The sequence below is a fragment of the Calliphora vicina genome, chromosome 5, assembly GCF_958450345.1.
Source record: "Calliphora vicina chromosome 5, idCalVici1.1, whole genome shotgun sequence".
In the NCBI taxonomy this organism is placed as follows: domain Eukaryota; kingdom Metazoa; phylum Arthropoda; class Insecta; order Diptera; family Calliphoridae; genus Calliphora; species Calliphora vicina.
The window spans coordinates 99,774,202-99,799,854 of record NC_088784.1 but is presented as its reverse complement, the minus strand read 5'-3'; the positions used below and the strand labels follow the sequence as shown (position 1 = coordinate 99,799,854).

The window sequence follows — 25,653 nt, the reverse complement described above, 5'->3', positions numbered from 1 at the left end:
TGTTTTAGATTAAATTTAAATAAATTATTAAAAAATATATTTTCAATAATTTAAATTTAGACTTATTGATATGAAGAACCGTTATTTATATAATATTTACCTCACGCTGTGTTTAGTAGATATTACAAATTATTTAAAGTCTGGCAAGCTGTTATTTTATTGAGTATGTCAACAGCTGACTTACGTTTTTTTTGACATCTTATTGTAAATTGTCAATTATAGAAATTGCAAAAAAAAATTGTTAAATATTTGTAAAATTGTTCACGCAGTCGTATTAGTAAAATTTTAATAATAAACAAAAGACATTTAAAAAAATAAATTATTTAATTTTCTAAATATCAAACACTTTCGAACGGATTTCTAGCAAATTTTTCAGGAATTTCTGTTGTATGGGCTAGGACAAGACAAAGGTAAATTGCTATAATAAAAATAAATATTTAACAAAAAAAAATATGAATAAATGAAAATAAAATTCAGAAAAGTGTTGATTTCTCATCGTTATATGGGCTTATTTTATTATATCGAAATAAGTTAATGAGAGAGGGATGTTTAGTTGATGGTATGATTTTAAACTTAACCCTTAAATGGATATTACTGTTAATAGTGGTATATAGATTTCAGTTAAATTTTCCTTTATAAATTCAAATTAATATTGATGAATTTTTCGTCTTTGATATTTGTTATCGGATCGCAACATTATTTATATCGTTTGAATGCTTAAGGGATTTATTAACACATTCGGACCCACCGTTATAATGTTAAATATTATTGTATGCAAGATTAATAGCTTTATATTTAGATATCATGTAACCCTATAACATTTAACATCTCGGTTTTATTAGTAGTTATTTGTAAAACTATTTTCTTGACTACCGACCTACGCCTGAAGGGCGGATGGGTTTTAAACTCAATGGTATGTCGGACTCCGGAGTCTCATAAAATTGTTTTCTTGATAGATGGCCTACGACTTGTCAGAAGGGTTTTAATTTGTATGGTATTTTGAACTCCAGCTTCGCATAAAAAACATTTTTGTTTAATGACAAATATCTCGGGAGTAAGAAAGTAAAAATGGATGTATGATACGTTAAATAAATGCCTAAATGAAGTCTTGTGAATAAAATAATTAAAAAATGCAGACATTTTTCCAAATGTGTTCAAAAATTGTAAGATTTGTCTCAACTATCCAATGACAAATTATTGACCAAGTCGTATAAATAAAAAACAATAATACAATATATCCAATATTTGAGTGTTGTGTTTTCCAGGCGGAAATTTTTGCAATCATGGTATTTTTGTCGACAGTCAGGCGGCACTTCTCCTACTTCCTACTGAAAGCCTATACCTGCGCACAGAGACCACTACGGTAATGAACAGGCATACGAATTAGCCAGAATGGGATCTGCCTTAGATATCTCCAATGCTGTCTCAGTAGCAATTCCACTATTAAAGGTATTATCTTCAGACACTTTCTTACAAAGGCTGAGAATATATGGCGTAATTTGAAATTTCACTTATTATAGGCAGTCGCTACTGATATCCATATTCGTATTTTCCTCTATTCAATTTCCTCTTAAAAATCGAAGACAAAATTCTTAAAATGTTCTGAAACGGATAAATAACTTATACAGGACTCTATAGGACGTACAGGAAAAACATTTATTTGCTTGAATCAGGTTTCCCTGGCTATGAGTTCATACATCGATATTATGCAGTTAGAAAACACAAAAAATTTTGTTATTCTGAATTATTTAAAAATACAACAAATTATAAATAAATTCTGAGTACAGATATCTGCAGATATCATTAGTACTTCAAAATAGCTAACATCATGTACACTAGAGGGTTAAATAAAAATATATGAATGGAAACAGGAAGTAGAGGGAGTTACTGCAATACGTCGTGTGTCTCCCCATTTTATTTTCAGCATAAAGGAAAATGTATAAAGTTATTTTGAGAACATCCACAACGGTATTTTTAGTTTCTGAGAAAAAAGAGTCATGTCAAGAGCACAATAAATAAATAAATAAATAAATAAAAACCATTGAAATACAAAAGAAAATAATCTAAAAAATATAATAATTAATTACAGTGCATAATAAATATCAAATAAAATAAATAAATATAGAAATAAAGATTTTTCATTGCAAATATTTTCTACGTATCGATATTTGTTTTTGTCTAGAAAAAAAAACTCTCCAAAAAATCTACTCCCCATTTCCACTCTTGTTTACAGCAAATCAAAACGAAATGGAGGGTTGTTTTTAAAGAGCTCAAAATAACAAATAAAAAAAAAATACCTTCAAATGACAGATATTTGGTAACCACACTCCAATAAGGAAAAATAGAAATAACAGTAAATAGAAAATCCATGAAAACTTGTAATATTTTTGAAATAAAATTAAATATTAAAAAATTACCAAATCAAAAGAAAAACGCGTAGAAAAATTGTGTTTAGTTGTTGGTCATGTCGTTGGAGGATCCCTTCTTTGTGGTGAAAGAGTGTGTACAAAATTTTAAATTGTTTTATTTTTAAATACTTAGCTATTAATGATTAATAAATAATATATAATGTTTGTGTATGTGTGTGTTTTCTTCTATTTATTATTATTTTTTTTTAATTTTAGTGAAGTTTTTAAAGCTTTGAACAAGACTAGAGGTCTATATTTACGTTGGCGTGAACTCGGTGAAAATTGCAATAGTGCTGAAGCTGAATGGACCACAAATGAATTAAGGAACTCATTACGTAGCATTGAATGGGACTTGGAAGATTTAGAAGATACAATTAATATCCTTTTTTCACAAAAATACTAAAAATCATTTTATTGCATACTGTTTAAAGTACTTTTTGGCAAAATATCAATAATGTTTAATTGCGGGTTGTTAAAAATGATGCCATTTTAAAAATGGCAAAAAGGAAATATGTGAAAAATCAATTTTCATATGTGTTTATTATCACAACTGTAAATTCGCATTAGTCTATTTGTATGTTTTTTTTGCAAATTTTGTTTTGATTTCTTGTTTCGCTTTCCTATGTTTTCAGATTTCAATGTGATAAAATTTTAAACTGTTTTTTTAATATATTGTTTATATTAATACAATAACTGTAAATTTTAGTGGATATAGTGAACATGGAACCTACTTATCCTTTTTAAATTATCTCAATTATTACATTACAACTCTATTATTTTCATTACATCGGCTTCGACCGATTGTTCAATAGAAAATTCGAATTTGTACTAAGGAATGGGTTCATTGTGTTAGTTTTGTATTGTTTGTGCGATTTAAAAATTAAAATTTTGAATTAATGACATGTAGAAATATGAGAACTTAATGAACAACTTAGCTATAAGAATAGACTAGTTGGGACTAAACGAAATATTCAGTAAAGAAGACCACATTAGTGGTATACATTTCAAAGAAATAAACTTATTTTTTTAAATTATATTGACATTTTTGTAATCCCTCTAAAAGGTGGTTTGTTGATATTCTTATACCAATTTATATAAGATCGGACAACTAATTATAAAGATATGCCTAAAAATATATTTTATGTTTTTTATTATTCTAAGAAATATTAGGACATTTGTATTATATTGAGATCCCTTCATGGTCATACTCTGAATTGTTTTTGTACTGTTATCAATACAATGGCTTATAATTGAGGAAAATCTTTAGAAAATGAGATATATTTTTTAAATAAATATTTTTTTCAAGGACAATTTTTGGTTCAATATCCTTTGTTCAAAAGAAAAGGATTTTTAGGAAAATATTTAGCTCTGCTGAACTATAAGCCTAAGCTCTAAACGACTCTTCATTAAATTTCAGTTGAAAACTACTAATAATATTTGTTGTTATTTAAATCCATACAACAATTCAAATTGGTATCCTTTAACTTGAAAATTCTTTATCTCAATCCTTTACGTATAGTTGAAAAAAATCCAACTAAATTTCGTATTGATAATAGAGAACTATCTAGTCGCCGGCATTTCATCGACAACACTCGCGATGAAGTCAAACAGATGAAAGAGAAAATGAGCCTGAATCGTGCTCGAGACAGGGATATAACAGCACATCAGCCACTTTTGGATGAACACAATAAACAGCAGCAACACGAAAACAATTTAGAAAACGATCAAAATTCAACGAATAATTATAACTATCATCAGCATCACAACTTAAACGATCGTACACATTTAGTCGATTGTTCCAATTTAACATCGCATACTTTGCTAAACGGCGGTGCAAATAACGCTGGTAACGGTAGTGGCGGAGGAGGTGGTGGAAATAGTGTAGCAAGTACTTTAGCCGGCACAATGGCAGCGGTACGTCACAGTGGCGCAAAATATTCCAAATTGGAAAATGCATTAGACAGCCCGGGACATTATAATACTTTGGATAGTCCGTCGCACAGATTCGTGGGTGAAACGGTGTCGGTGCAACAGCGCATGATACAGGGACAAGATGAACAACTGGATATGATAAGTGATTCGATAGGAACCTTGAAGACTGTATCACGTCAAATAGGTGTGGAATTAGATGAACAAGCTGTGTAAGTTTTTATTTATTTTTCATTTGATTTTAATGTTTCGCTAAATAGTATTAATTGAAAATGTATCTTTTAATTTTCAGAATGTTGGATGATTTTGGTAATGAATTTGAAACAACTGATTCGAAATTGGATTCAACTATGAAGAAAATGGCCAAAGTTTTACATATGAATAATGGTAAGTTATAGATTTGTAGCGTATCAAAGATTTTGATTTTTGTTTTTTATATCCTTCAATGAGTGGTATATGCAAGTTTTTCATTAGCTACCCCAAAAAGTATATCTATATCGTTATATCGTTATAGATAGCGATGTAGCCATATCTGTCTGAATGTAGAAAACAATTCTCCGAAGCTCATAAATAAATAAAAAATAAATAACTTACAAACATGATGATTCGTCAATATATCGGTTATAGTCCTGATTTGTTAACTATTTTCCACCAACATTTTTTTCACCCAAAATTTTTATACCAGAATTTTTTTTCATCAATCATTGTTATCCACCAAATTTAAAAAAAAAAATTACAGCAAACCAAAAAAGAAAAATTTTTGAAAAAATTATTTTTGGAGAAAAACAAATTTTTTTTTTTTGAGATGGCTATATCAACTCCTTTGTCTATAAAGATCCAGAATATATGTATATACTTGATGGGTTCGCAAATGAAAAATGTTGAAATTACAAACTTATATATAATCGGTAGTCGTGGTTTTTTGTTTATATCTCAGGCATTTATAGGCCGATTTCCCCGAATTTTAGTAGCAACCAAACCAGGACTAACGGATAGTTGATTTTATTGCTATTTGACTCCGCTATCTATATTAAAATGTTTAAAAATTACAAACGGAATGACAATTTTTATACCCTTCACCATCGTGAGAAGGGTATATATAAGTTTGTCATTTCGTTGATAATTTCTACATTTTTCATTTCCGACCCTATAAAGTATATATATATTCTAAATCCTTATAGATAGAGGAGTCGATTAAGCCATGTCCATCTGTCTGCCCGTCTGTTGAAATCAACTTTCCGAAACCCCCAAATAACTTATATACACGATTCATACATCAATATCTCCAGAATTCTTTTGGCTCGGTTGCTATTTAAAATCGAGAAAATCGGTCCACAAATTTTTTTTTCTCCAAAAGTTTTTTTCCCTAACCCCCATTAACACAAAGGCCTAACTAATAGTTATACTGTCAGTTAAAAATATTTTTGTATGAAAACTGTCAGTTTAACTATTTGTTAATACATAACCAGACTTCGTGTTACTGGGGGTAAATATAAAAAATTTTAAAATTTTAAAAAAAATAATTCGAAAAACAATTTTTTAACAAAAATGAAAAAACAACTTGGAAAAAAAAATATTTTTTTACATAAAAATATTTAAAATTTGTATTTTGAAGTATAATTTGGTGAAGAATATATAAGATTCAGCACAGCCGAATATAGCTCTCTTACATGTTTTTTTTTTAATTTTTTTTGCCAAATTTTGTACTCAGCAAAAATTTTGTTCATCCAAATTGTTTTTAACAACATTTTTTTAAATTAAACTTTTATTTTAAAGTATGTATACTATGGTGAAGGGTATAAAAAATTCGTCACAGTCGAATATAACACTTTTAATTGTTTTCTACTAAATACTATTTTCACTATTATTCTTGTATTTTATAGATAAACGTCAATGGGCTGCTATTTTAATTCTGACAACGGTTTTATTAATTGTGATAATTTTATTTATTGTTTTGTAAATTAATATTATTTTTCAAATCAAACTAATTAATTTTTCAGTTGTCTTACGCTAAAGAAGATTATTACTAATTTTTACTTTAAGTCTAAATAATAAATAATTTCGCTATTTTTTGAAAATATTTTTTTTTTTCAAATAACCAGCATTCTACTGTAATTTGTTTTTTATTATTATTATTATTAAATTATAGCTACACACATATTAGTTAATGAAATTAAATACCGTTCCATTGCAATAGTTATTTCCTAATTAATATAAACCTTATAAATTTACTTTATGTAGTTTTAATTATAATTTTACTCTACACTAAAACTATTATCGATATTAATTTTTCATGTCAAAAATCACCTTGTACAATGTATTTATTAATTATTCTATATAACAAGAGACAAACACAAACAAACAAACAGATCTTACTAACTAAATATATATCAACACAAGACATCTTAATCGATTATATAAATGACAAAATGATATTTATTATAAAGAATAACAACAAAAAACAAAACAGATTATAACCCCTTAATTTAATCCTGAAAACAAAACTATATAAATTTAAGTAACAGAAAAAAGCAAAGAATGTGTAATTAAAATGATAACATATATTATTAGAAATTATGTATAAACAGTTGGAAAAAATATAAAAAAAATATATATATAAACGTTGTTTTTACTAATCTCAGGATGGATTTCAAAAGTATGTAAATCTAATTTCATAATCGATAGTTTTATTTAAATGCAATTCATAAATAACAGCCAATCATTCATACAATAGTAATTTAGACTTAAATTAATAAAATTTAAACAGAAAATTTAAATAAGTTCACAAATAAATTTTTTAAAAAATTTTGATTCATATATAAACGGAAAATTTTTTATACACTTCACTGCAAGCGACAAGTTTTTGTTCAGCCTCTACCAATTTTTTCAGCGACACCGAGACGATGAACCGAAAAAGGTATCGTTCAAGAGATATGTATTTACACAAGTTTAGTTCGAGTTTTAAAAGGTTAAGTCTGTGAATTTACCATTAAAATTAAAGTCGAACCCTTATTTTCGATCTCTGACTAAAACACATTTTGACTACAAATTGCAAAAATTATTGTATTTTTGTTTGTTAGTTTAGATTACTCCGTACCCCTTGACATTCGCAAGGGATGGGAGAATTAGTTGGCTGATCCAGATGGATATAAAGCCACGCCAAAAAAGAGCATCGTCCAGGAATAACCACTCGACCTAAATCTTCGCATAGGAAGCCGGCATTACCGAAACTCCACTCCTGGGTTCTACCAACCACCAATATCCAATTTGAGTTTTGTTTGGTACTCCCCCAGTACTCCAATATGAGTTTTGTTTGGTACTTCACCACGACAAATTATAGGTTATAAATGACATATATCCAAATATAATGCATGTTGTTTATACAGCAATACAATAAATTAAAAACAAAATATAATGTAAACTTTCAGGGCTGGAATTTTTACATGCCTTAAAATATGCAATAGAATTGTTTAAAATAAAATAACTGTTTAAGAAATTTTCCACAATGGAAATTATTGTTTGTTGTGAAATACATTCCAGTATGTGTTTTTATTCCAAAACGCAAACAAAACAACAGAAAATGCAACTCTGTGAAAATTGCAACAATCATAAAATTGTTTTATTTACAATTATTTTGCATTATAATTTGAAAGCGTTTTCTTTGATTTATTTTTAATTCTGAATGAAAATATTTTTAAATAGATTATATTGTTGTAGGTTCGAGTACTTGAATAAAAGGTAAGATACATCCTGGGACAAAAAAATAAATTAAATCTTAAAAAGTTTATAAATTCAAGGTTATATACTATGAAACGAGCTGCCCCGACAAGTAGTAGCAAATCTTCAAAAGCTAAAGATTCTTCTAAAAAATCTAAAAACTTAAATGAGACTTTAAGCAAAGCTTCTACATCCAAGGATAGCGCAAATGATGATACCATATCGAACAACTTTATTCAATCAATTCAAGATAAACGTTTAAAATGCGCAGCCAGTGTTACAGATTTCTCATTCAAAAAGAAACGGGTACGTATTTTAAGTTCCGAAAAAGAAGTACGTGAAAATTGTGAGGGGCCAGTTGTATATTGGATGTCACGGGATATGCGTGTGCAGGATAATTGGGCTTTATTGTATGCTCAACGCCTGGCATTTAAATTGCAGTTGCCTTTGGTAGTGGTTTTCTGTCTGGTGCCAAAATTTCTTAATGCCACCATAAGACACTATAAATTTATGTTGGGTGGCCTAGAGGAAGTAGCAAAAGATTGTAGTGATTTAAATATTACCTTTCAATTGCTATTGGGTCCGGCCAAAGATCGCGTACCGGAATTTGTTGCCACTCATGACTGTGCCGCTGTTATATGTGATTTTGCGCCATTACGTGTGCCTATGCAATGGACAGATGACGTTAAACAAGTGTTACCTAATGAAGTACCTTTCATACAGGTGGATGCTCATAATGTAGTGCCAGTATGGGTGGCTTCGGAGAAACAGGAATATGGCGCCCGAACTATACGCAATAAAATAAACACTAAGCTACCTGAATTTCTAACAGAATTTCCGCCCTTAATCAAACATAATGTAAACTTTAAAACGGAGTTGGCTCCAGTGGACTGGAGTGCAGTGTTTGCCTCGCTAGAATGTGATATGTCAGTGGATGAAGTGGTTAATACAAAACCAGGTTATAGGGCAGCATGTAAACAGTTGCAAGGCTTTTGTGAAAAACGTTTAAAAGTATTTAATGATAGCCGTAATGACCCTACCAAGAATGTTTTGTCAGGTTTATCCCCCTGGTTTCATTTTGGTCAAATTTCAGTTCAACGCTGTGTCTTGGAGGTTAAAGAGTACAAATCCAAATTTAAGGAGTCCGTAGAAGCATTTTGTGAAGAAGCCATTGTCAGGCGGGAATTGGCGGACAATTTTTGTTACTATAACAAAAACTATGACAATCTCAAAGGGTTGCATGATTGGGCGGCAAAAACTCTTAATGATCATCGCAAAGATAAACGTTCTCCCTGCTATACACTTGAAGAATTCGAACAATCACGAACTCATGATGATTTATGGAATTCTGCCCAGATCCAGCTGGTTAAAGAAGGAAAAATGCATGGTTTTTTACGCATGTATTGGGCTAAAAAAATATTAGAATGGTCGGAAACTCCAGAGCAGGCTTTGGAATATGCCATTTTACTTAATGATAAGTACAGCTTAGATGGTAGAGACCCCAATGGTTATGTAGGTAAGTTTATCGGAATTGTTAACAAAAACTAAAATTATATGGAAGTATGTTGTTTGGTTTTCAGGATGTATGTGGTCTATTGGCGGCATCCATGATCAGGGTTGGGCAGAACGGGCCATATTTGGTAAAATTCGTTATATGAATTACCAGGGTTGCAAACGTAAATTTGATGTTAATGCATTTGTGGCACGCTATGGAGGCAAAGTTCATACAAAGAAGTAAATAAATACAGCAGTTGTGTTGAAGTAGTGTGGTAGGTAGTATTAATTGTAACGATTGTTTTTTTTATAATAAATTCTGGTAAAAGGAAATTAAAATATGTATTTTGCAACCTCAGAAATTAAACTTTAAATTCACAATTGACGAAAGTTTTGGTATTGAAAATCATTTATATCGATACGTAAATGACTGATATATAAACAAATAACTACGACTGTATCAAACTAACTAATTACACCGTATATTACGGGTGTAATGTTGACTTCAAAGTCTTATCTACGAAATTATCAAAAAAGGACCGATAATTATAAATTAGACGTTATTCGCGACAAATCGGCAGATATGCTGGAACCTCTTTCCAATGGTCTACCTACAGCATAGTCTCGGCCATTATTTCAATGAAATTATCTTCAAAAAGTAAACGTCAGATATTGTTCTTTCGGGTCATAATAAACAATCCAACGTCAAATTCTATTTAAAGTGTTTTATTTAAAAAAATTCTAAATAGATCACCCAATAGTTTAAGATAAACAAATTAAATTTCAATTATTTTAAAAAATTAATCATGTTTCCGTATAATCCTGACCATGTTTACAAAAGGAAATTCTTAGAATTTGAAATTTTATTTTTAAACAGTTTTTACATTTGAAATGCGTTGCTGTGTTTCAATTTAATCCTTTTCTGCTATCTTAGTAAGATGCTCTTCAATCTCTTTTTCTGAGAGTACTGTAAATTCTGGTTTCTCCTTGCTAACAACACCAATTTCTATACCATTTGGCTTGAAATCCACAGCCAACACATGGGACAAACAGGTAATGGCCAACTGTATTGCCTTTTCCTCATTTAAATTGCTCTTATATTTCTTTTCCAAATAACTGTTGGCCTCGATCTGTTTAACACCCACAGAAACTGCGCGGAAGCCGCAATAGTAGCCGGCCGGGTCAGTTTTATACACACATGGTCCATTCTCATCATCATGTGCAATTAAAGTCATACCTATATAATAAAATGTAAATTAGTGTATTGATAATTAGAAAAAATATTTATACTTACTGCAACCCAAAGGACGCATCTCAGCATTTTGAGTGTAGACTTGGTTAATATCAGCAACACGACGACACAAAACGTCTACGGGCATATCGTAGCCATATTTATAACGCCAGTTGGCGGCTTCATAGCGAGCTTTTTGAACTTGAGAACGGCTATCGGCTAAAAGAAATAATGAATGAGTAATAAGTTTATAAAACAAATTAACTTAAACTTACCAATACGGCCGGTCATGCAGCATCCAATATTTTTGGTTATTCTGAACAAGTGTGTAACAGTTGCTGGATCGATCAGTTTTTCTGTTACCTTTTTCTGGGTAGCGACCACTGCACAATCAGCTCCCTTAATTGCCACCGATGTAATGCCCTCTTGATTAATAGACTTAAAGGCATACTCTGAAATTATTATACATATAAATAAATGCAAAAGCTCGCCACACACAAAATTAAAACATGATTTAGCAAATTCTTACCAACTTGGTAAAGTCTACCCTCAGGAGAGAAGATAGTAATATGTCTATCAAAACCAGCTGAACTACCGCGAGACATTGTTAATTACAAATATGATTATAAGAATATTTTATATACGTTTTATTTATTAGCATAAAATGCGAAAAATATGCGGCTTCCAAAAAAGTGATTTCAAACAATTTCTACTAACAAAAATCCACCAGTCACGACTGTCAAAATAAAATGACACTGGAAATAAATCAACCTCTTAGTAATGCCAAGTTTTTGTTGATTGGTTATATTTTAGAAAAGTAATTCACAATAGTGTTTCAGTGTTGTTTCTAATTTATACAAACATCGCTATCTGATATAGGAATTTCCACTGTACCGAATGCGACATTCATATGCCTTTGAAGTGAATAATAAATAAGAGATCTCAATAATTTGTCGATAGCATATTTGTAGCACAATGTTTTGTGCAATTAGTTATTTCCAATATATTAGCAATAAACATGGTATTCCGAACGAGACAAAAAATAGAACTCGTTTCAGCTGCCTCTAAAATAATGCAAAAATCAACTAATTGGAACATGATTTATTAAAGAATTTGTTTTACAACACGAAACATATTTCTGTGAGGACAAGAAATAAATAAATACTAAAGAAAATGGCGCATATTCATAAACGATCACCAAGTGTTGACTTTTTTAAGTACCTATTTAAGTTATTCACAATTGGTTACTTTCATTTATGAATATGCGCCAATGTCATTAAAACCTTAGAGAAAATATATTTTCAGTTTTTTCTCCAATTTTCTTATGATAACTCAGTTTAGCTAAAAATACATTACACAAATTTAGAGATTTTTTTTAATATAATGTTGGAAAAAATCAGTTGTTTGAACAATTTAATTTTTGGTCACGGTTGATCTTTTTGTGGAAATGCCCATTACGCCACAAAGTACAAAGATATTCACTGTTCCGCTAAGCTACCGTTAGTTCTAAAATTTCGTTTCAGCTCAACTAAAGTTACCAATAAGCTTTCCTCACCTAAATAACTGCAATTACCCTTACCGCTATTGTATAAATAATTTAAAATTATGTAATTACTAATTTTAGATTTCCATAATTGAGTTTATTGAAATCTATTTAAATTAATATGTAATATAATACTATATGTGGTCGGATTATTTTAAACTTTATTAATCATTAAATTCAAAGTTACTAAATAATTCAAATTAACTTTTACCGTTAACTTTTTACCGTTTCTAATCGTTAGCCAAACTTGATTTTTTCCTTCATTAAAAAATGGCGGTTTTTTAGTAAATTTTTTTAAATAAGAGTAGGCAACATTGTGCTACACGTCAAAATATATATTTTTCTTGTACTCTGTTTTTGGTGTTAGAAAACAAAAACCCCCTCTAAAAAGCAAAAAATTAATATATATAAAATATATTTTATAATAATAAATTGTAAAAATACAAATTCGTTTGTGTATATTATAAGTTTTGGCCAACAAAATAAAGTTTCAATGTCTTTGGAATAAAATACAAAACAAAAATTTTGCCTACGACGCCAAAAAATTATAAAGGAGACTGATTGTAAAAGGTAAATTTCGATGTTAAATGTTATAATGCAAAAAAAGGGAACAACAAATCCTTTCACTTTTTTTTGGTATCATTTTAGCCATATATTTTTCGCATTATTTTGTAATATAATATATACATATGTTTGTATATTGACGAATTTGTATGTACGAATCGACAATATAATAAATTGTCGATTTAACAATCATCAGAAACCCCCACAAAGATTAAATTCTTCCCAAACATTGTTTAGTAACAGTTCCCTCTTTCCTTTCACTTTCCTTTGATTCTTGTTTATTTTTTCTATTCGTAATTTTTTTTAGCAAAAATAGTAAGAAGCAAAGTTTTTTGTTTTTATACTTTGTGATTGTTTTTATTTTGTTATTTTGTTTATCCATTTTTATTTTGTACATCATTCTTAAGGCAATTTATTATTAAATCAAAAGTACGGGATTTGTTTTGCTTTGTTTTTGTGTGCCTAGCGAATACACTGAGAAAAAAGTAGTTAAAAATAGTACATATTACGTGGCATCATATAAATTTTAGTCAATATATCGTTAACAATAACAGCATTTGGTGAGCTGGATCAAAGAATAAAAAGGTTATCTGTTAAGTTTTTATGATTCGCAGAGGAAACAATAATAAATATTGAAAGGTGATTTCAACTTTGGAAATTTTTTGTAAAAATTTAGATTTTTTAAATTTGTTTACATAATTCGTATAATTCTATCGAAACAGATTTTTCCGTTTTTCGAAATTTAATCTAATTAAAATGTGTAGTTGCATTTTTGGAAACCTATTTCAAACCCCTTTCACATGCTACCAATATTTCATGTTCCCTTCCTTCAAAATATTAAAAAGGGCTTTTTTATCCTTTGATCCAGGTCAGCAAATACTAACCCCACGAAAAACATTTTTAGAAATGGTATCCTTGAACGAACTAAACTTTTTAGTTGGGAACACCGACACCATATTTTTACTTCATACAAAAAGGCAATCCTAATGTGTACCCTTCCTTAACACATTTTAGAAGTATAAATAGGGGCCATATTAAACCATTTTAACTATGTCTATACTTGATAAATGTTTATCATAACAATTAGTCATAAGTTGTGTGAGCTGAAGCATTAACAATTTTGTAATTTTGTCAATTATTAAATGGAGACTATACCTGATAACTTTTCTCTTGACAACCATTTTGAATTTATCATTAAAACAATTTATCAAGTATGTATAGACATTAACATATTTACAAAACTTTAATTAAAACTTAAGGAAAAGAAATTTGTGTGTGGTATGTTTAGACTTCTTTAATTCTACATTTAAAAGGGAAATAATATTCTTTTTGTACATGTCCTATCATATTACCACGATGATGAAATTTTCCCTTTGGTTTTTACATTTTGTTCTTATAATGTAATATTGCATTACTTAAATACTTGTTTCATCATCATATAATGGAAATTACAATAATTTCATCATAATCTACAAAATGTATATAAAGACATTGAAACACAAACAATATTTTTCAGTTGCAACTTGCAATTAACCAAGCGATGAGTTACCGCAAAGAACACAACAAACATTTTTATAAATACAAAGTTAAACTAAAAAATACATAAATATATTTGTTTTCTAATTCATGCTCTAATTTAAAGCTGGAAATAATTTACACAGTACTGGTGCAAAGGAAATGTTGAACAGCGCTGCAGAAGATCAGAAATTCTTTAGGCGAAAATAAATCAACAAATTCTATTGCAAATAAAATACAATAGTAATTGACAAAGGTCTAAAAAAGGAAATATGAAACCGGCTATAGGAAATGGCAGTATGGGTGTAGGAGGAGGTGGTGGATTTTCGTCCAATGTGAATTGTTTTCCTGACATAGAAGCGCCTCGTACTGATTATTCCTCAATAAGAGGGAAAAAAGTATTGGTCAGTCCAACGGAAGAACAATTTGAGTTGTTAAAAAAACGTTTGGAGGAAAGAACAGAGGACAGTCGTGGTGAAACTATATATGAAATAGGTGTGGGAGAAGGTAAGAAATCAGTTACTACTTCGTAGAGATTTAAATAATACAATGAGTGTCTCAAATAAAAAAAAAATAAATAGATGGCGGTGATAGTGGTTTAGATGAAGAAGAATATAAAGCTGCTGTAGCTACATTACAGTCTTTGGCCACTACCATTGATGCCGATATGGTATTGCTTAGACAGCGTAAAGTGGAAAAAGGTTTAACCGGGCAATATTTGATTCGTAAACGTGTGGATACATCCGATTTTATGGAAATTAGGTAAATACTACAATTATTTGTTTAAAACTGGTTTTCCAACTGATTGTTTTGTATAGAGTTGCTGTAGTGGGTAATGTAGATGCTGGCAAATCTACTCTATTGGGTGTATTAACACATGGCGAATTGGATAATGGTCGCGGTCATGCTCGCCAACGTTTATTTCGTCATAAACATGAAATGGAAAGTGGTCGTACCAGTTCTGTGGGAAATGATATTTTAGGTAAATATGCAGAATAACAATAATATAAACAAAACTACTGAAGCTCATTCTTATTTATTTTTAGGATTTGATAGTATTGGAAATGTTGTAAATAAGCCTGATCATGGCACTTTGGATTGGGTTAAAATCTGTGAAAAATCTGCCAAGGTTATTACCTTTATTGATTTGGCCGGCCATGAACGTTATTTAAAGACTACCGTATTCGGTATGACAGGACATGCACCTGATTTTGGCATGTTAATGGTATGTTGATTCTATAAATAAAAAAATAAAATAGTTAATTTGTATAAATTTTTCAGATTGGAGCCAATGCTGGCATTGTTGGTATGACAAAGGAGCATTTGGGCTTGGCATTGGCGTTGTCGGTGCCCGTATTTGTGGTCGTCACCAAAATTGACATGTGTCCTCCAAATGTTTTACAAGACAATCTGAAATTACTCTTCAAAATCCTAAAGTCTCAAGGCTGTCGCAAAGTACCCGTCATGGTTAAAACTCCCGATGAGGTAGTATTGAGTGCCACCAATTTCGTATCTGAAAGGTTGTGTCCCATCTTCCAAGTTTCGAATGTGTCCGGAGAAAATTTAAATCTTTTGAAAATGTTTTTAAATCTTTTGACCACTCGCATGACTGGTCAAGATAATTTGCCAGCAGAGTTTCAAATTGATGATACTTATTCTGTGCCCGGTGTGGGTACAGTTGTATCTGGAACTTGTCTTCAGGGTTTAATAAAACTCAACGATGTTCTTATGTTGGGACCCGATCCTTTGGGTAATTTTATGCCCATTGCTGTAAAGAGTATACATCGCAAGAGAATGAACGTGAAAGAGGTGAGGGGCGGCCAGACCGCCAGCTTCGCTTTAAAGAAAATTAAAAGATCTCAAATCCGCAAAGGCATGGTAATGGTAAGTCCAGAGTTAAAGCCGCAAGCATGTTGGGAGTTCGAAGGTGAAATTTTAGTTTTACATCACCCCACTACCATATCATCACGTTATCAGGCTATGGTACATTGTGGCAGCATAAGACAAACTGCCTCCATAGTAAATATGTCCAAGGAATGCTTAAGGACTGGCGACAAAGCTCATGTCAAGTTTAGGTTCATTAAACACCCGGAATACATACGACCGGGTCAACGAATGGTCTTTCGCGAGGGACGTACCAAAGCGGTGGGTAATGTTTTGAAGCCCATTACTAACTCGGTGGCGGCCCAAAATCGACCGAAACCTAATAAAATGCAAGCACGTACCCAAGGTCAGGGAAGTTCGCATAATAATGCACCGCCGCAGAATCAGAACCAAAATCCCAATATACAGGCGGCAAACACTAGCAATAAAACACAGCAAACTCTTAATAATGACAATGAAATGAAGAATCATAAAAATGACGGTGTTTTAGAGGTGACTGTGGATAAACGCGACAACACGCGGCAAAATAACAAACGCAATTCCAAGAGGCCAGTGCCGGTACCATCAACTACAGCCAATGCCGCTGATGCTACCTCACAATCTTCAAACTCACAACATATCTCTGGTAAAACCCAGTAAAAAATTAAATAACAAATAATTTGTTTTATTAGAAATTAACTTACTTAAAATTTTAACAAAAAATGAGGCAAAGCTCCAAAAATAAGAAACATTTTTCAAAATCTAACGAAACAACAAAATAAATTGCTTATTGTTTATTGAAAAAAAAATCTATGTACAAAAAACCTCACAACAACCAACCAACAACAGTGAATTTAAAAAAATACATTTTAAACAAACTGTAAACAAAAGAAAACTATTTTGCTACTACACATGTAATCATTTAATTAATATACATACAACAAACAAAATATGTATTAATTTAATACAAACTCAAATGAAATTTTCTTTTTTTTTTGTTGATTTTTCAAACAATGAATGGAAGTGTATTTAATTTTTTTTTCTAATTTAGAGTTTTTTTGTTGTTATTCTTTTATTTTTAAATACATAATTAATTTTGAAGTAAAAAATGTTAAACAAAAACTTAAATAAAAATATTTTTTTTTTTTGAAAAATACATTGTTTTAATTGTGGAATTATTTGGTTTGAATAGCATTAATAAGCTGATTGAATTTCAATATTCTTATCGCCATATTATTAACAAAGGTCCGAGGGAATTAATTCTTAATTCCAATTTTGAAAACAAATTAAATTCTATTTATTTATTAATTTATAAGCTTAATTCCTTTGTACTTGAAATTTATTGAATTTATTTTTTACAGGTTTAATTCGTTATTGAATTAATCACATTTTTATACCCAAATAACTTACATACACGATTTATACATCAATATCTCCGAAATTCTTCCGGCTCGGTCCACAAATGGCTGAGATATAAGGAAAAAACCAGGACAACCTAGATGTCTGACCTATGTATGTATATCTGGATTACTAAGTAATTAATATAGACAATATGGATATCTAATGATAGATATTTCGAAGACCTTTGCAACGAAGTATATAAGACCATAGTAAGTTGGACCTACAATGGGTCAAAATCGGAAAAGATATATTTTAACCCGATTTTTTTTCACCAAAAGTTTTTTTTTCGCTAAATGTTAAAAAAAATTGAAAAAACAAAAAAAAAATATTAATTTTAAAAAAACAATCCGAAAAATGTTTTTTCTAAAAAATTTTGAAAAAAAAATTAATTTTGTTTACCTAAAAATATTTAAAATTTGTATTTTGAAGTATAATTTGGTGAAGGGTATATAAGATTCGGCACAGCCGAATATAGCTCTCTTACTTGTTTTAATTCAAATCCATTACAAAATAGCTTTCAAAATGTTTGAATGATTAAATTATTCTTCAATTCAATCAAATGATTTTCGAATAAAATTTCACAATAAGACCCCAGTTTTTAAATTTATGGTTTGTAAAATAAGTTTATATCCATATAAAATTTGTTTTATAAACATTTGATAAATATAAAATTTGATATGAAATCTTCGACTAATTCACTTCATATCAAAACTATTCAGATTTTTTATAATCTTTATTTTGAATTATATAAATGCATATAAAACATTAAATTTTAACCGAAATATATATACAGTGACGGATAATGCAATATAATCACTACATATGAATTCGATTAAAGCGGTAAAACTACAAAATTTGATTTCAAAATTTGTTCATTATGTATTAATGCTCATAACGTAAACAATAAATAGAAAAAAAAAAAAAACAAAATAAAAAAATAACACATTCTTATGTTAAAAACGATGTCAAATCTAAAAGACTAAATAAAATATGCGACATTCAAATAGAATCAATCAGTCTTAAAATGATTAAAAATAAAAAATCATAAGAATTCGTTGTTTTCTTAATATTTTGTTGCATATCAATTATTTCTAATAACAGCATCAAATCGTTTGGGGATTGAATTTAACAAACTTTCGCATGTAGATCGGGAAATTGCATACCATATTTCCTGAATTTTCTGCCAAAGTTCTTCCTTGTTATTCAATTTTTCAAGTCCGAGTTTGTCTTTTACTATTTTCCATAGGATTTAAGTCTGGTTATTGAGACGGCCATTCCATAACATGAATTTTGTTATATAAAAACCATTTTTTGGCAAGACCTGAGTGTGCTTTGTGTCATTATCTTGCTGGAAGAGCCATTTTAAGGGCATATTCCATTCTGCATGTGGCTTTATAACATTCTCCAAAATATTTACATACAAGTGCTTATCCATATTTTCTTTAATCCAATAAATTGGACCAACGCAATACCAAGAAAAGCATCCAAATATAATAATATTTCCTCAACCATGTTTAAACGTTTTTGGTTTTTGCCATTTTTTGGACGCCTAACCCATGTCTTATCATCACTACCAATTAAATTAATGGTCGTTTCGTCTGTCCACAACACATTTTGCCACTTTTTTATATTTTCTGGCCCACACCAATCCTTGTGATTGCTCCTGGTTTTAAATGAAATATTGGTAGTGATTCTATTGTAATGTCCGTCACTGTACGTATGTAAATTAGGGTGACCCCGGAGCAGTAAAACATAGTCTAAGTTCCCTATTAAAATGCACTTTCTTCCAAGACAACACTTACAATGTGTTCGTAGTCTTATATGCCGCCAATCATTTAAAATTGTAATTTTCATCTCTTTAACCGAATTTTGCAGATGGTTTTTAGAATAGACTTGCCGCACTACAGTCCTCACATGTATCCATAGCATTAACAATACATGTTGCACAAATCAGGTCAGTTGCATTTCTCCATTATACGGATGACATTAGACACCATTAATCTCATTAATAATAATAAAAATTGATAATTTATAAATAAATTTTTAATATAAATAATTGTATTTAATTTAAGTATTAAAGCTACTCAATTAAATAAATAGTTGATTAATATTTTTGTTTTACTTAAATATTTATTATTTCTAAAGTCTACATTTCATAATTTCTTTTTAGCACTAAACTCTAATAAAATAAACTAAAATTTCTTTTTCTTCAACTCCTCCTTAACTCCTTCGATTTCCTGTTTAATATTATTTTTAAAAAGATTCATAAATGATCTAAACAAAAGAAAATTATGTAAACAGATTAATATTGAATTTGTTTATGTACTTCAGATATTCACTACTCACTTAAAACGTTCCGGTGTCATTTCGTGCAAACCCTTATCTTCCGCTACATGTTTAGCTCGATACATTATAGATACCACCATTTGTGCTGCCCTACGCATTGGATAACTTTCAGCCAAACGATTTATAAGTTGTTCATTATTAGCAAAATAACGCATTAATATACGTAGAACCATAATTTAGAAATAGCTTAACGCAGAGATTGATTTTAGTACTTTAATTAAATTGTTTATCTTTGTATTTACGTATAAGTTGCTGTTTCAATTTCAATTGACTTTTTAACAATTCTAATTTTTGCAATTGTTCTTCTTTGTTGTAATCAATGCCGGGCAATAGACGAATTTGTGCTCTGGCTGCTTCAAAACGTTTTTGTAGTTCTAAAATCTATAAAAAAAGGAAAGCCGTATATTCAAAAACAATACCTATATTACCCACCAAATTTTGAAAGTGGAATATTAGTAGAATTTAACAAAGACCACTTACCTTTTGACTACACTCCTGAGATTCTCGTTGCTTGGCCGTATTATCTTTAGGATCTTTTTCCACACTAAAATAACATTAAAAATTAATTTTAACCAATTACATAATATTTTCTAAAATTTCTATTTACAATAAAAGATCGCAATTAAATTGCCACCAAAAATTACACTCAAAGATACAGATGACAATACAAATTGCAAAACAAAATTATCAAAATAAAAAAAAGTATTTTCTTTGGATAATCACTTTAACCATACATACCAACGAATAATGTCGTAGATGACAGGTAAGATTTCGATGTCAAGATTGGAAGCTGTCAAAGTTTTGTCGGGCGAAGAGCTATTTGTTGCGTTTGCGGTATGGGCAGTAGATTGAACTAGACCCTCGGCAGTTAAAATAGGTTTTTTGTCCACAGGTTCACCATTGGGCGATAATTCCATAATAATAGAAGTATATAATTTACGCAAAACAAATACAAAATTTGGCAAAACAATTTTCTGTTCTGTGTACAAATAGAATGTTTGTTAGTAATGCCAGACTAAAAATAGAAATGACAGTTGTTATGTTTACATTGAGGATTATATGGCATCTCTAACTACCGGAAGTTTATAACAATGAAGAGTTGTATTTTTATAGCAATATTTATAACTTTGACAAATGAATGTTACCAAAACATAAAAAAGGGCGCGTATTTTATATTACATATTAGTTTTGTGTGACAAATGTAATATTATTAAAACTTAAGATAATGTGAATTGAAAATATAAAAAATTTATTTGAAACAAAATTTATAGTAAAGTTCGTTTAATAATGTGAGTAGGACAAAACGGAGTGTCTCGTCTCTATGTTTAATTTTCTATGACTAGGTATGTACATTGAATAGTCAGTCAGGCTTAATGCCTGTTAAGTGCCGTCCTCAACTTATGCCCAGTATGTGGAAAGGGGTCTCATGACACCCTCCACATATTCAACTGTTCAGCCAACCTTACTTCATACACTATGGATTTATGGACTCATCCTGTTGAAGTAGCACAATTGCTTGGACTTGAACAACATGCAGAACCCCCTGATTGAATATTGTAAAATTGTTTATGCTGCTACAACAACAACTAGGTACATTTTTAAATCAATTAATGCTGTTTCTATCAAAGTAAGTACTCATATTAACTTTACTATTTATAAATTAAGAGATATGTAGAGATATATCGATCGCAAAATAAATGTATGTATATACACAAAGAACTTCTAAAATATTGTTGCGTTCTGTAAAAAATTGGAATATAAATATATACAGTACGGTGCTTAACATAAGCAAACAAATTAGGGCAAACCTAAAAGTTATTTGTTTTGTTTCAGAATATTTAATTTACAAAACAAGTTAGTTTACGAAATTATATACATTCCACCGTTTGAAGGCGAACAAAAGAGATTAAATCAAGGACCGAAAAACCGCCTTTACTTGCTTAGTACGAAAATCAAAAAAATATATTCCTAAAGTTGAAAATAATTAATTTCTTTAGAGCAAAAAAAAAATTAAAAAAGGGTCCATTTTGAAAAAACGCCAACAAAGTTTTTGATTTTTCATCCAGATCGGAAGACAAAAATTTTAAAAATTTCACGTGACATGAAATCCCCCATAAGTTTGTGATTCCGTTTGTAATTTCTACATTTTTCATTCGTTATAGATAGCGGAGTCGCTATAACCATGTCCGTCTGACTGTCTGTTGAAATCAAATTTCGGTAGCCCCCAACATATATGATTCATACATTTATATATCCGCAAACCCGATTCGGTTGCTATTTAAAATCGTGAAAATCATTAATATAGACAGTATGGATAAATAATGATAGATATTTCAAAGACCTTAGCAACGACGTATGTATATAAGGCCATAGTAAGTCGGACCTACAATGGGTCAATATCGGTAAAAATATTTTTAACCCGAACTTTTTTTCATCTCAAAAAATGTTTTGCCATAAAATTGTTTCACTAATAATAAAAAAAAAAATTTTAAAATTAAAAAAAAATTTTTAAATTTTAAATTTTTGCAATAAAATGTTTAAGTTTGATATAAGATTTGGCACAGCCGAATATAGCTCTATTAATTGCTCTTGAATTGAAAATAAAATTTTTTATTTTGAACGCAAGTGTTTTTTATTTTTTTGATGAAAACATACCCCCTGTCTATACCTGATAAATTTTTATCATGATAAACGTCAAAATCGTAGTCATGATAAAAAATTATCCAGTATAGTCTCCACTTATTAGTATTATTGCTTCGTTATGACAAAATTGTCAAATTTGTCTTGACAACAAACGTCATTAATTGTTATGATAATTATTTGTCTGGTATAGTCAGGGGGTAACATTATATTTGTGTCTAAATTACTATGCAAATTTTAATCGGATCGGAAGACATCGGTTTCAAAAGTTGGTTCACTTGACATAAAATCCACCATTTGTATTTTGAGCGACATTTTCAGCAGAGTAACTGTAGAAAAACTTCGTAAAATCAGAAAGCTGGATTCATATAATTAAGCCACACAAAATAATTAAAATTTGTATAAATTATATTTTTTTTAGGAAAAATACTAGTATGTAAACAAAATGTTTTTCTTGTGGATCATGCATGTTTCTTTTTATTTGAATATTTTATGGTAATTGTGTTAAAAGCTTTCCAAGAAATCTCTTAATATGTATAAAAATTGAACATTAAATACATCAGGAAAAAAATAAATTTTTGTCAATAGATTTTCATAAATATTGATAAATATGTACAAGTATGCATGAGCAGCAACAGGTTGATTTAACTTGTTTTCGTTTTCGTTTTAGTTTTTTTTTTTAAATAATTGTTATCAGAGATAGACACAACAACTCAGATATAGTGTAGTATACATAGTATAACAGTCAAACAGTTAACTTTATCATTCAGTAGGTTGGTTTGTTGGCTGACTTGTGTTCGATCATTCTCATTTAACTCGGAATATTAAGAAATACTCCAATATACTCAATAATTATAACGAGCTAATAAATGAATACATGTATGAATATCTGGTTATTTTTGTTTTTTGTATTGGTTTGGGTTTTGACGTGTTGACACTCTGAGGCGGGAAGTTTTAATTTTTTTTTTTCGTATTAATATTATTTGAATACATTCAGAAGTGAAACGTTCAGAGACTTGTTTTGCGTTTGCAGGGTTTCATTCAAATCAGTCTTACTCGCCGTGTGCTAACGTAACAACGTCTTAATTCCAACAAAAAAATCGTCTTGTAATTTAGCCTAGTGTTATCAAAAACTATAGTGTTAAAGAGTGAATATATGTATAAGTGGATACAAAAAAAAACAACAGAAAACTTGTTATTAACGTCATCAATAATTAGTTTTTTTATTTCAAATAAATATGTATGTACTCTTGTTCAATTCAATTGATGGGTAATTTATTTGAATTGAAATTTGTCTGGCAAAATACAAATAAATTGAATAGAAAAAAACAACAATAATAAATAAAGAATTCAAGTCATTTATGAACTAAGATATTAATTGACATTCAATTTCAAAACAAACCTAGACAATTCTAAAGTGAACTGCAACTGACTGCCTACAACAACAATAACAACCAGCATCTGATGCAGATAAATTGTTTCAAGTGATGAATTTGTTTGGCATAAACATTAAACTGTGGTTATTCTAATTAATATTGAGCTCAGAATTGAAAGAGTATTTTAATTTTACTCTCCAAAAAAATAATAAAACAAATATAGCTACTTTGCTCTATAGCTGCCCAATAAACTGTAAAATAATTGTGTTATTTTGAATATTTCTTTGTGTGACTCGAGTCGTTACTTAACGAATCAGATGTGGTGATCGTCGTCGATGTCGTCGTCAAAATCTACTATTATTTATTAGTATAGTACATATGAATGTATGTATATGGAGTAAATTAGTTATCTCGCAAGCAAATAAAACAGCTTCAAGTATCATTTCATTTATTTTATAAATATTTTTTTTGCACACAAGATACTTGTATAGCAATAACAATTATATTGCTACTACTACTATACTACTATAGATTGTACTAATACGAATGGAAATTGTGGCAGGGCCGCACATTCATTGATCGTTTAGCTCTCAACGTTCTTACACTCGTTTCGAAGCTGTTGTTCCGTTTTGTACGTTATTTGGTCTGTCGTACGCGTTCGCTGGTGGTTGTCTCAACCAAGGTTCTGCTAAGATGTTGGTCTCCTTTCGTCATGCGAAGCCTTGCTTCGTTGTGTTAAAATTGCTCCACTAACGTGTGATATTACCGACTACCGTGTTTTCATCTTTTTTTGGGGAAAATAAAAACTAAAAAAAAGAAAATTTTATAAAAATTTCAACAAAAAAAAGTGTTACAAAACCAAAAACACGCCTTTGCAAAAAATAATAGAAATTCTTAGATAAGAAAGTAAAAACAAATTTGTTTTAAAAAAAAAGTGTGAACAAATTATTAAAATAAAGTGTGATAAAGAATACAAAAAAGTTATCAATATATATACTCATACTACAAAAATTATAACAGAATTTATAAAAAATAAATACAAATAAATGCAAATACCTATAAAACAAACAAAAAAATAATAATAAAAAACGTGAGTTAAACTTGTTCAAATTCTTAATATAAAAGAAAACATTACAAATAATTTCACAGAATAAAAATTAAACGCGATCATTGCGCATCTCAAACAAAACGCTAACAAAACTTTGAAAATTAATATCCTTCAAAACGGCTCCTTTAACATTCTAACATAACAAACATAACGGATTTAGTTTTTTCCCAACAAAAAACAAAACATTTGATTTTTATCAAAACCAATTGTTTACAATAAATGGAGAAAATTGAACAAGAATTTCATATGAGTTCTTCCTTCTTCATCCATGAGTATCCTGAGAGTTTTATGTGCCTGATCAACAAGATGCTGTTAAAAGTTGAGAATACTCTATTGCGTAGCCATCGTCAGAGAGAGACCACCGGTATTAAGAAACTCTACAATTCGTTTTTTGTATTGTTTTAATTGGTTTGTGGTATGAACAAATTTACATCCGTCTCTTTGTTGCCGGTCAAATAAATTATTTGTATTAAACTTTAAACGTGTATTAAAAAAAAAATCAAAAAAAAAAAAATAAA

The 25,653-nt window shown here is 29.6% G+C and overlaps 7 protein-coding genes across 8 annotated transcripts; 4 read left to right on the top strand and 3 right to left on the bottom strand.

The window, feature by feature from the left end:
• Positions 1-298: 298 nt before the first annotated feature.
• On the top strand, positions 299-6,973 carry Syx6 (Syntaxin 6). Of its 2 annotated transcripts, none has more exons than XM_065513681.1 (5): positions 299-410; positions 2,625-2,785; positions 3,922-4,549; positions 4,630-4,724; positions 6,221-6,973. In XM_065513681.1, the coding sequence occupies exons 3-5, from the start codon at positions 4,020-4,022 to the stop codon at positions 6,295-6,297; spliced, it is 702 nt and encodes a 233-aa protein (XP_065369753.1). In that variant the 5' UTR covers positions 299-410; positions 2,625-2,785; positions 3,922-4,019; the 3' UTR covers positions 6,298-6,973. The 2 variants fall into 2 exon arrangements, with proteins under 2 accessions (XP_065369753.1, XP_065369752.1); XM_065513680.1 differs by lacking the exon at positions 299-410 and adding an exon at positions 2,197-2,499.
• A 963-nt stretch (positions 6,974-7,936) lies between these two features.
• On the top strand, positions 7,937-9,852 carry phr (photorepair). The gene is made up of 3 exons (XM_065511311.1): positions 7,937-8,075; positions 8,135-9,570; positions 9,635-9,852. The coding sequence occupies exons 1-3, from the start codon at positions 8,020-8,022 to the stop codon at positions 9,790-9,792; spliced, it is 1,650 nt and encodes a 549-aa protein (XP_065367383.1). The 5' UTR covers positions 7,937-8,019; the 3' UTR covers positions 9,793-9,852.
• A 477-nt stretch (positions 9,853-10,329) lies between these two features.
• On the bottom strand, positions 10,330-11,522 carry LOC135960833 (proteasome subunit alpha type-6-like). The gene is made up of 4 exons (XM_065512231.1): positions 11,309-11,522; positions 11,055-11,231; positions 10,843-10,998; positions 10,330-10,785 (listed from the first exon to the last, which is right to left on the bottom strand). Exons 1-4 carry the CDS (start codon positions 11,382-11,384, stop codon positions 10,460-10,462), a joined length of 735 nt encoding a protein of 244 aa, XP_065368303.1. The 5' UTR covers positions 11,385-11,522; the 3' UTR covers positions 10,330-10,459.
• A 1,184-nt stretch (positions 11,523-12,706) lies between these two features.
• Positions 12,707-17,418, top strand: GTPBP1 (GTP-binding protein 1). The gene is made up of 6 exons (XM_065510602.1): positions 12,707-12,892; positions 14,529-14,908; positions 14,983-15,163; positions 15,220-15,383; positions 15,448-15,626; positions 15,683-17,418. The coding sequence occupies exons 2-6, from the start codon at positions 14,674-14,676 to the stop codon at positions 16,922-16,924; spliced, it is 2,001 nt and encodes a 666-aa protein (XP_065366674.1). The 5' UTR covers positions 12,707-12,892; positions 14,529-14,673; the 3' UTR covers positions 16,925-17,418.
• Positions 17,419-19,775: 2,357 nt separating this feature from the next.
• On the bottom strand, positions 19,776-20,184 carry LOC135960623 (protein NCBP2AS2 homolog). The gene is made up of 2 exons (XM_065511955.1): positions 20,012-20,184; positions 19,776-19,939 (listed from the first exon to the last, which is right to left on the bottom strand). The coding sequence occupies exons 1-2, from the start codon at positions 20,182-20,184 to the stop codon at positions 19,858-19,860; spliced, it is 255 nt and encodes an 84-aa protein (XP_065368027.1). The 3' UTR covers positions 19,776-19,857.
• Positions 20,185-20,224: 40 nt separating this feature from the next.
• Positions 20,225-20,994, bottom strand: MED9 (mediator complex subunit 9). Its single transcript, XM_065511954.1, has 3 exons — positions 20,750-20,994; positions 20,492-20,555; positions 20,225-20,392 (listed from the first exon to the last, which is right to left on the bottom strand). The coding sequence occupies exons 1-3, from the start codon at positions 20,926-20,928 to the stop codon at positions 20,225-20,227; spliced, it is 411 nt and encodes a 136-aa protein (XP_065368026.1). The 5' UTR covers positions 20,929-20,994.
• A 2,891-nt stretch (positions 20,995-23,885) lies between these two features.
• Positions 23,886-25,634, top strand: LOC135962418 (uncharacterized). Its single transcript, XM_065514337.1, has one exon. The coding sequence runs from the start codon at positions 25,355-25,357 to the stop codon at positions 25,538-25,540; it is 186 nt and encodes a 61-aa protein (XP_065370409.1). The 5' UTR covers positions 23,886-25,354; the 3' UTR covers positions 25,541-25,634.
• Positions 25,635-25,653: the final 19 nt, after the last annotated feature.

Coding starts and splice junctions, on each gene's coding strand:
- Syx6 (XM_065513680.1), top strand. CDS start 2,465: ATGTCGTTGGAGGATCCCTTCTTTGTGGTGAAAGA. Junction 2,500..2,624: donor CCCTTCTTTGTGGTGAAAGA/GTGTGTACAAAA, acceptor TTTTAATTTTAG/TGAAGTTTTTAAAGCTTTGA. Junction 4,550..4,629: donor GAATTAGATGAACAAGCTGT/GTAAGTTTTTAT, acceptor TTTAATTTTCAG/AATGTTGGATGATTTTGGTA.
- phr (XM_065511311.1), top strand. CDS start 8,020: ATGAAAATATTTTTAAATAGATTATATTGTTGTAGGTTCGAGTACTTG. Junction 8,076..8,134: donor TTCGAGTACTTGAATAAAAG/GTAAGATACATC, acceptor TATAAATTCAAG/GTTATATACTATGAAACGAG. Junction 9,571..9,634: donor AGACCCCAATGGTTATGTAG/GTAAGTTTATCG, acceptor TTTGGTTTTCAG/GATGTATGTGGTCTATTGGC.
- LOC135960833 (XM_065512231.1), bottom strand. CDS start 11,384: ATGTCTCGCGGTAGTTCAGCTGGTTTTGATAGACATATTACTATCTTC. Junction 11,232..11,308: donor GGGTAGACTTTACCAAGTTG/GTAAGAATTTGC, acceptor TAATAATTTCAG/AGTATGCCTTTAAGTCTATT. Junction 10,999..11,054: donor CTGCATGACCGGCCGTATTG/GTAAGTTTAAGT, acceptor TATTTCTTTTAG/CCGATAGCCGTTCTCAAGTT.
- GTPBP1 (XM_065510602.1), top strand. CDS start 14,674: ATGAAACCGGCTATAGGAAATGGCAGTATGGGTGTAGGAGGAGGTGGT. Junction 14,909..14,982: donor TGAAATAGGTGTGGGAGAAG/GTAAGAAATCAG, acceptor AAAAATAAATAG/ATGGCGGTGATAGTGGTTTA. Junction 15,627..15,682: donor CTGATTTTGGCATGTTAATG/GTATGTTGATTC, acceptor TAAATTTTTCAG/ATTGGAGCCAATGCTGGCAT.
- LOC135960623 (XM_065511955.1), bottom strand. CDS start 20,184: ATGGTTCTACGTATATTAATGCGTTATTTTGCTAATAATGAACAACTT. Junction 19,940..20,011: donor ATGACACCGGAACGTTTTAA/GTGAGTAGTGAA, acceptor TCTTTTGTTTAG/ATCATTTATGAATCTTTTTA.
- MED9 (XM_065511954.1), bottom strand. CDS start 20,928: ATGGAATTATCGCCCAATGGTGAACCTGTGGACAAAAAACCTATTTTA. Junction 20,556..20,749: donor ATCTACGACATTATTCGTTG/GTATGTATGGTT, acceptor ATGTTATTTTAG/TGTGGAAAAAGATCCTAAAG. Junction 20,393..20,491: donor CTCAGGAGTGTAGTCAAAAG/GTAAGTGGTCTT, acceptor CTTTTTTTATAG/ATTTTAGAACTACAAAAACG.
- LOC135962418 (XM_065514337.1), top strand. CDS start 25,355: ATGGAGAAAATTGAACAAGAATTTCATATGAGTTCTTCCTTCTTCATC.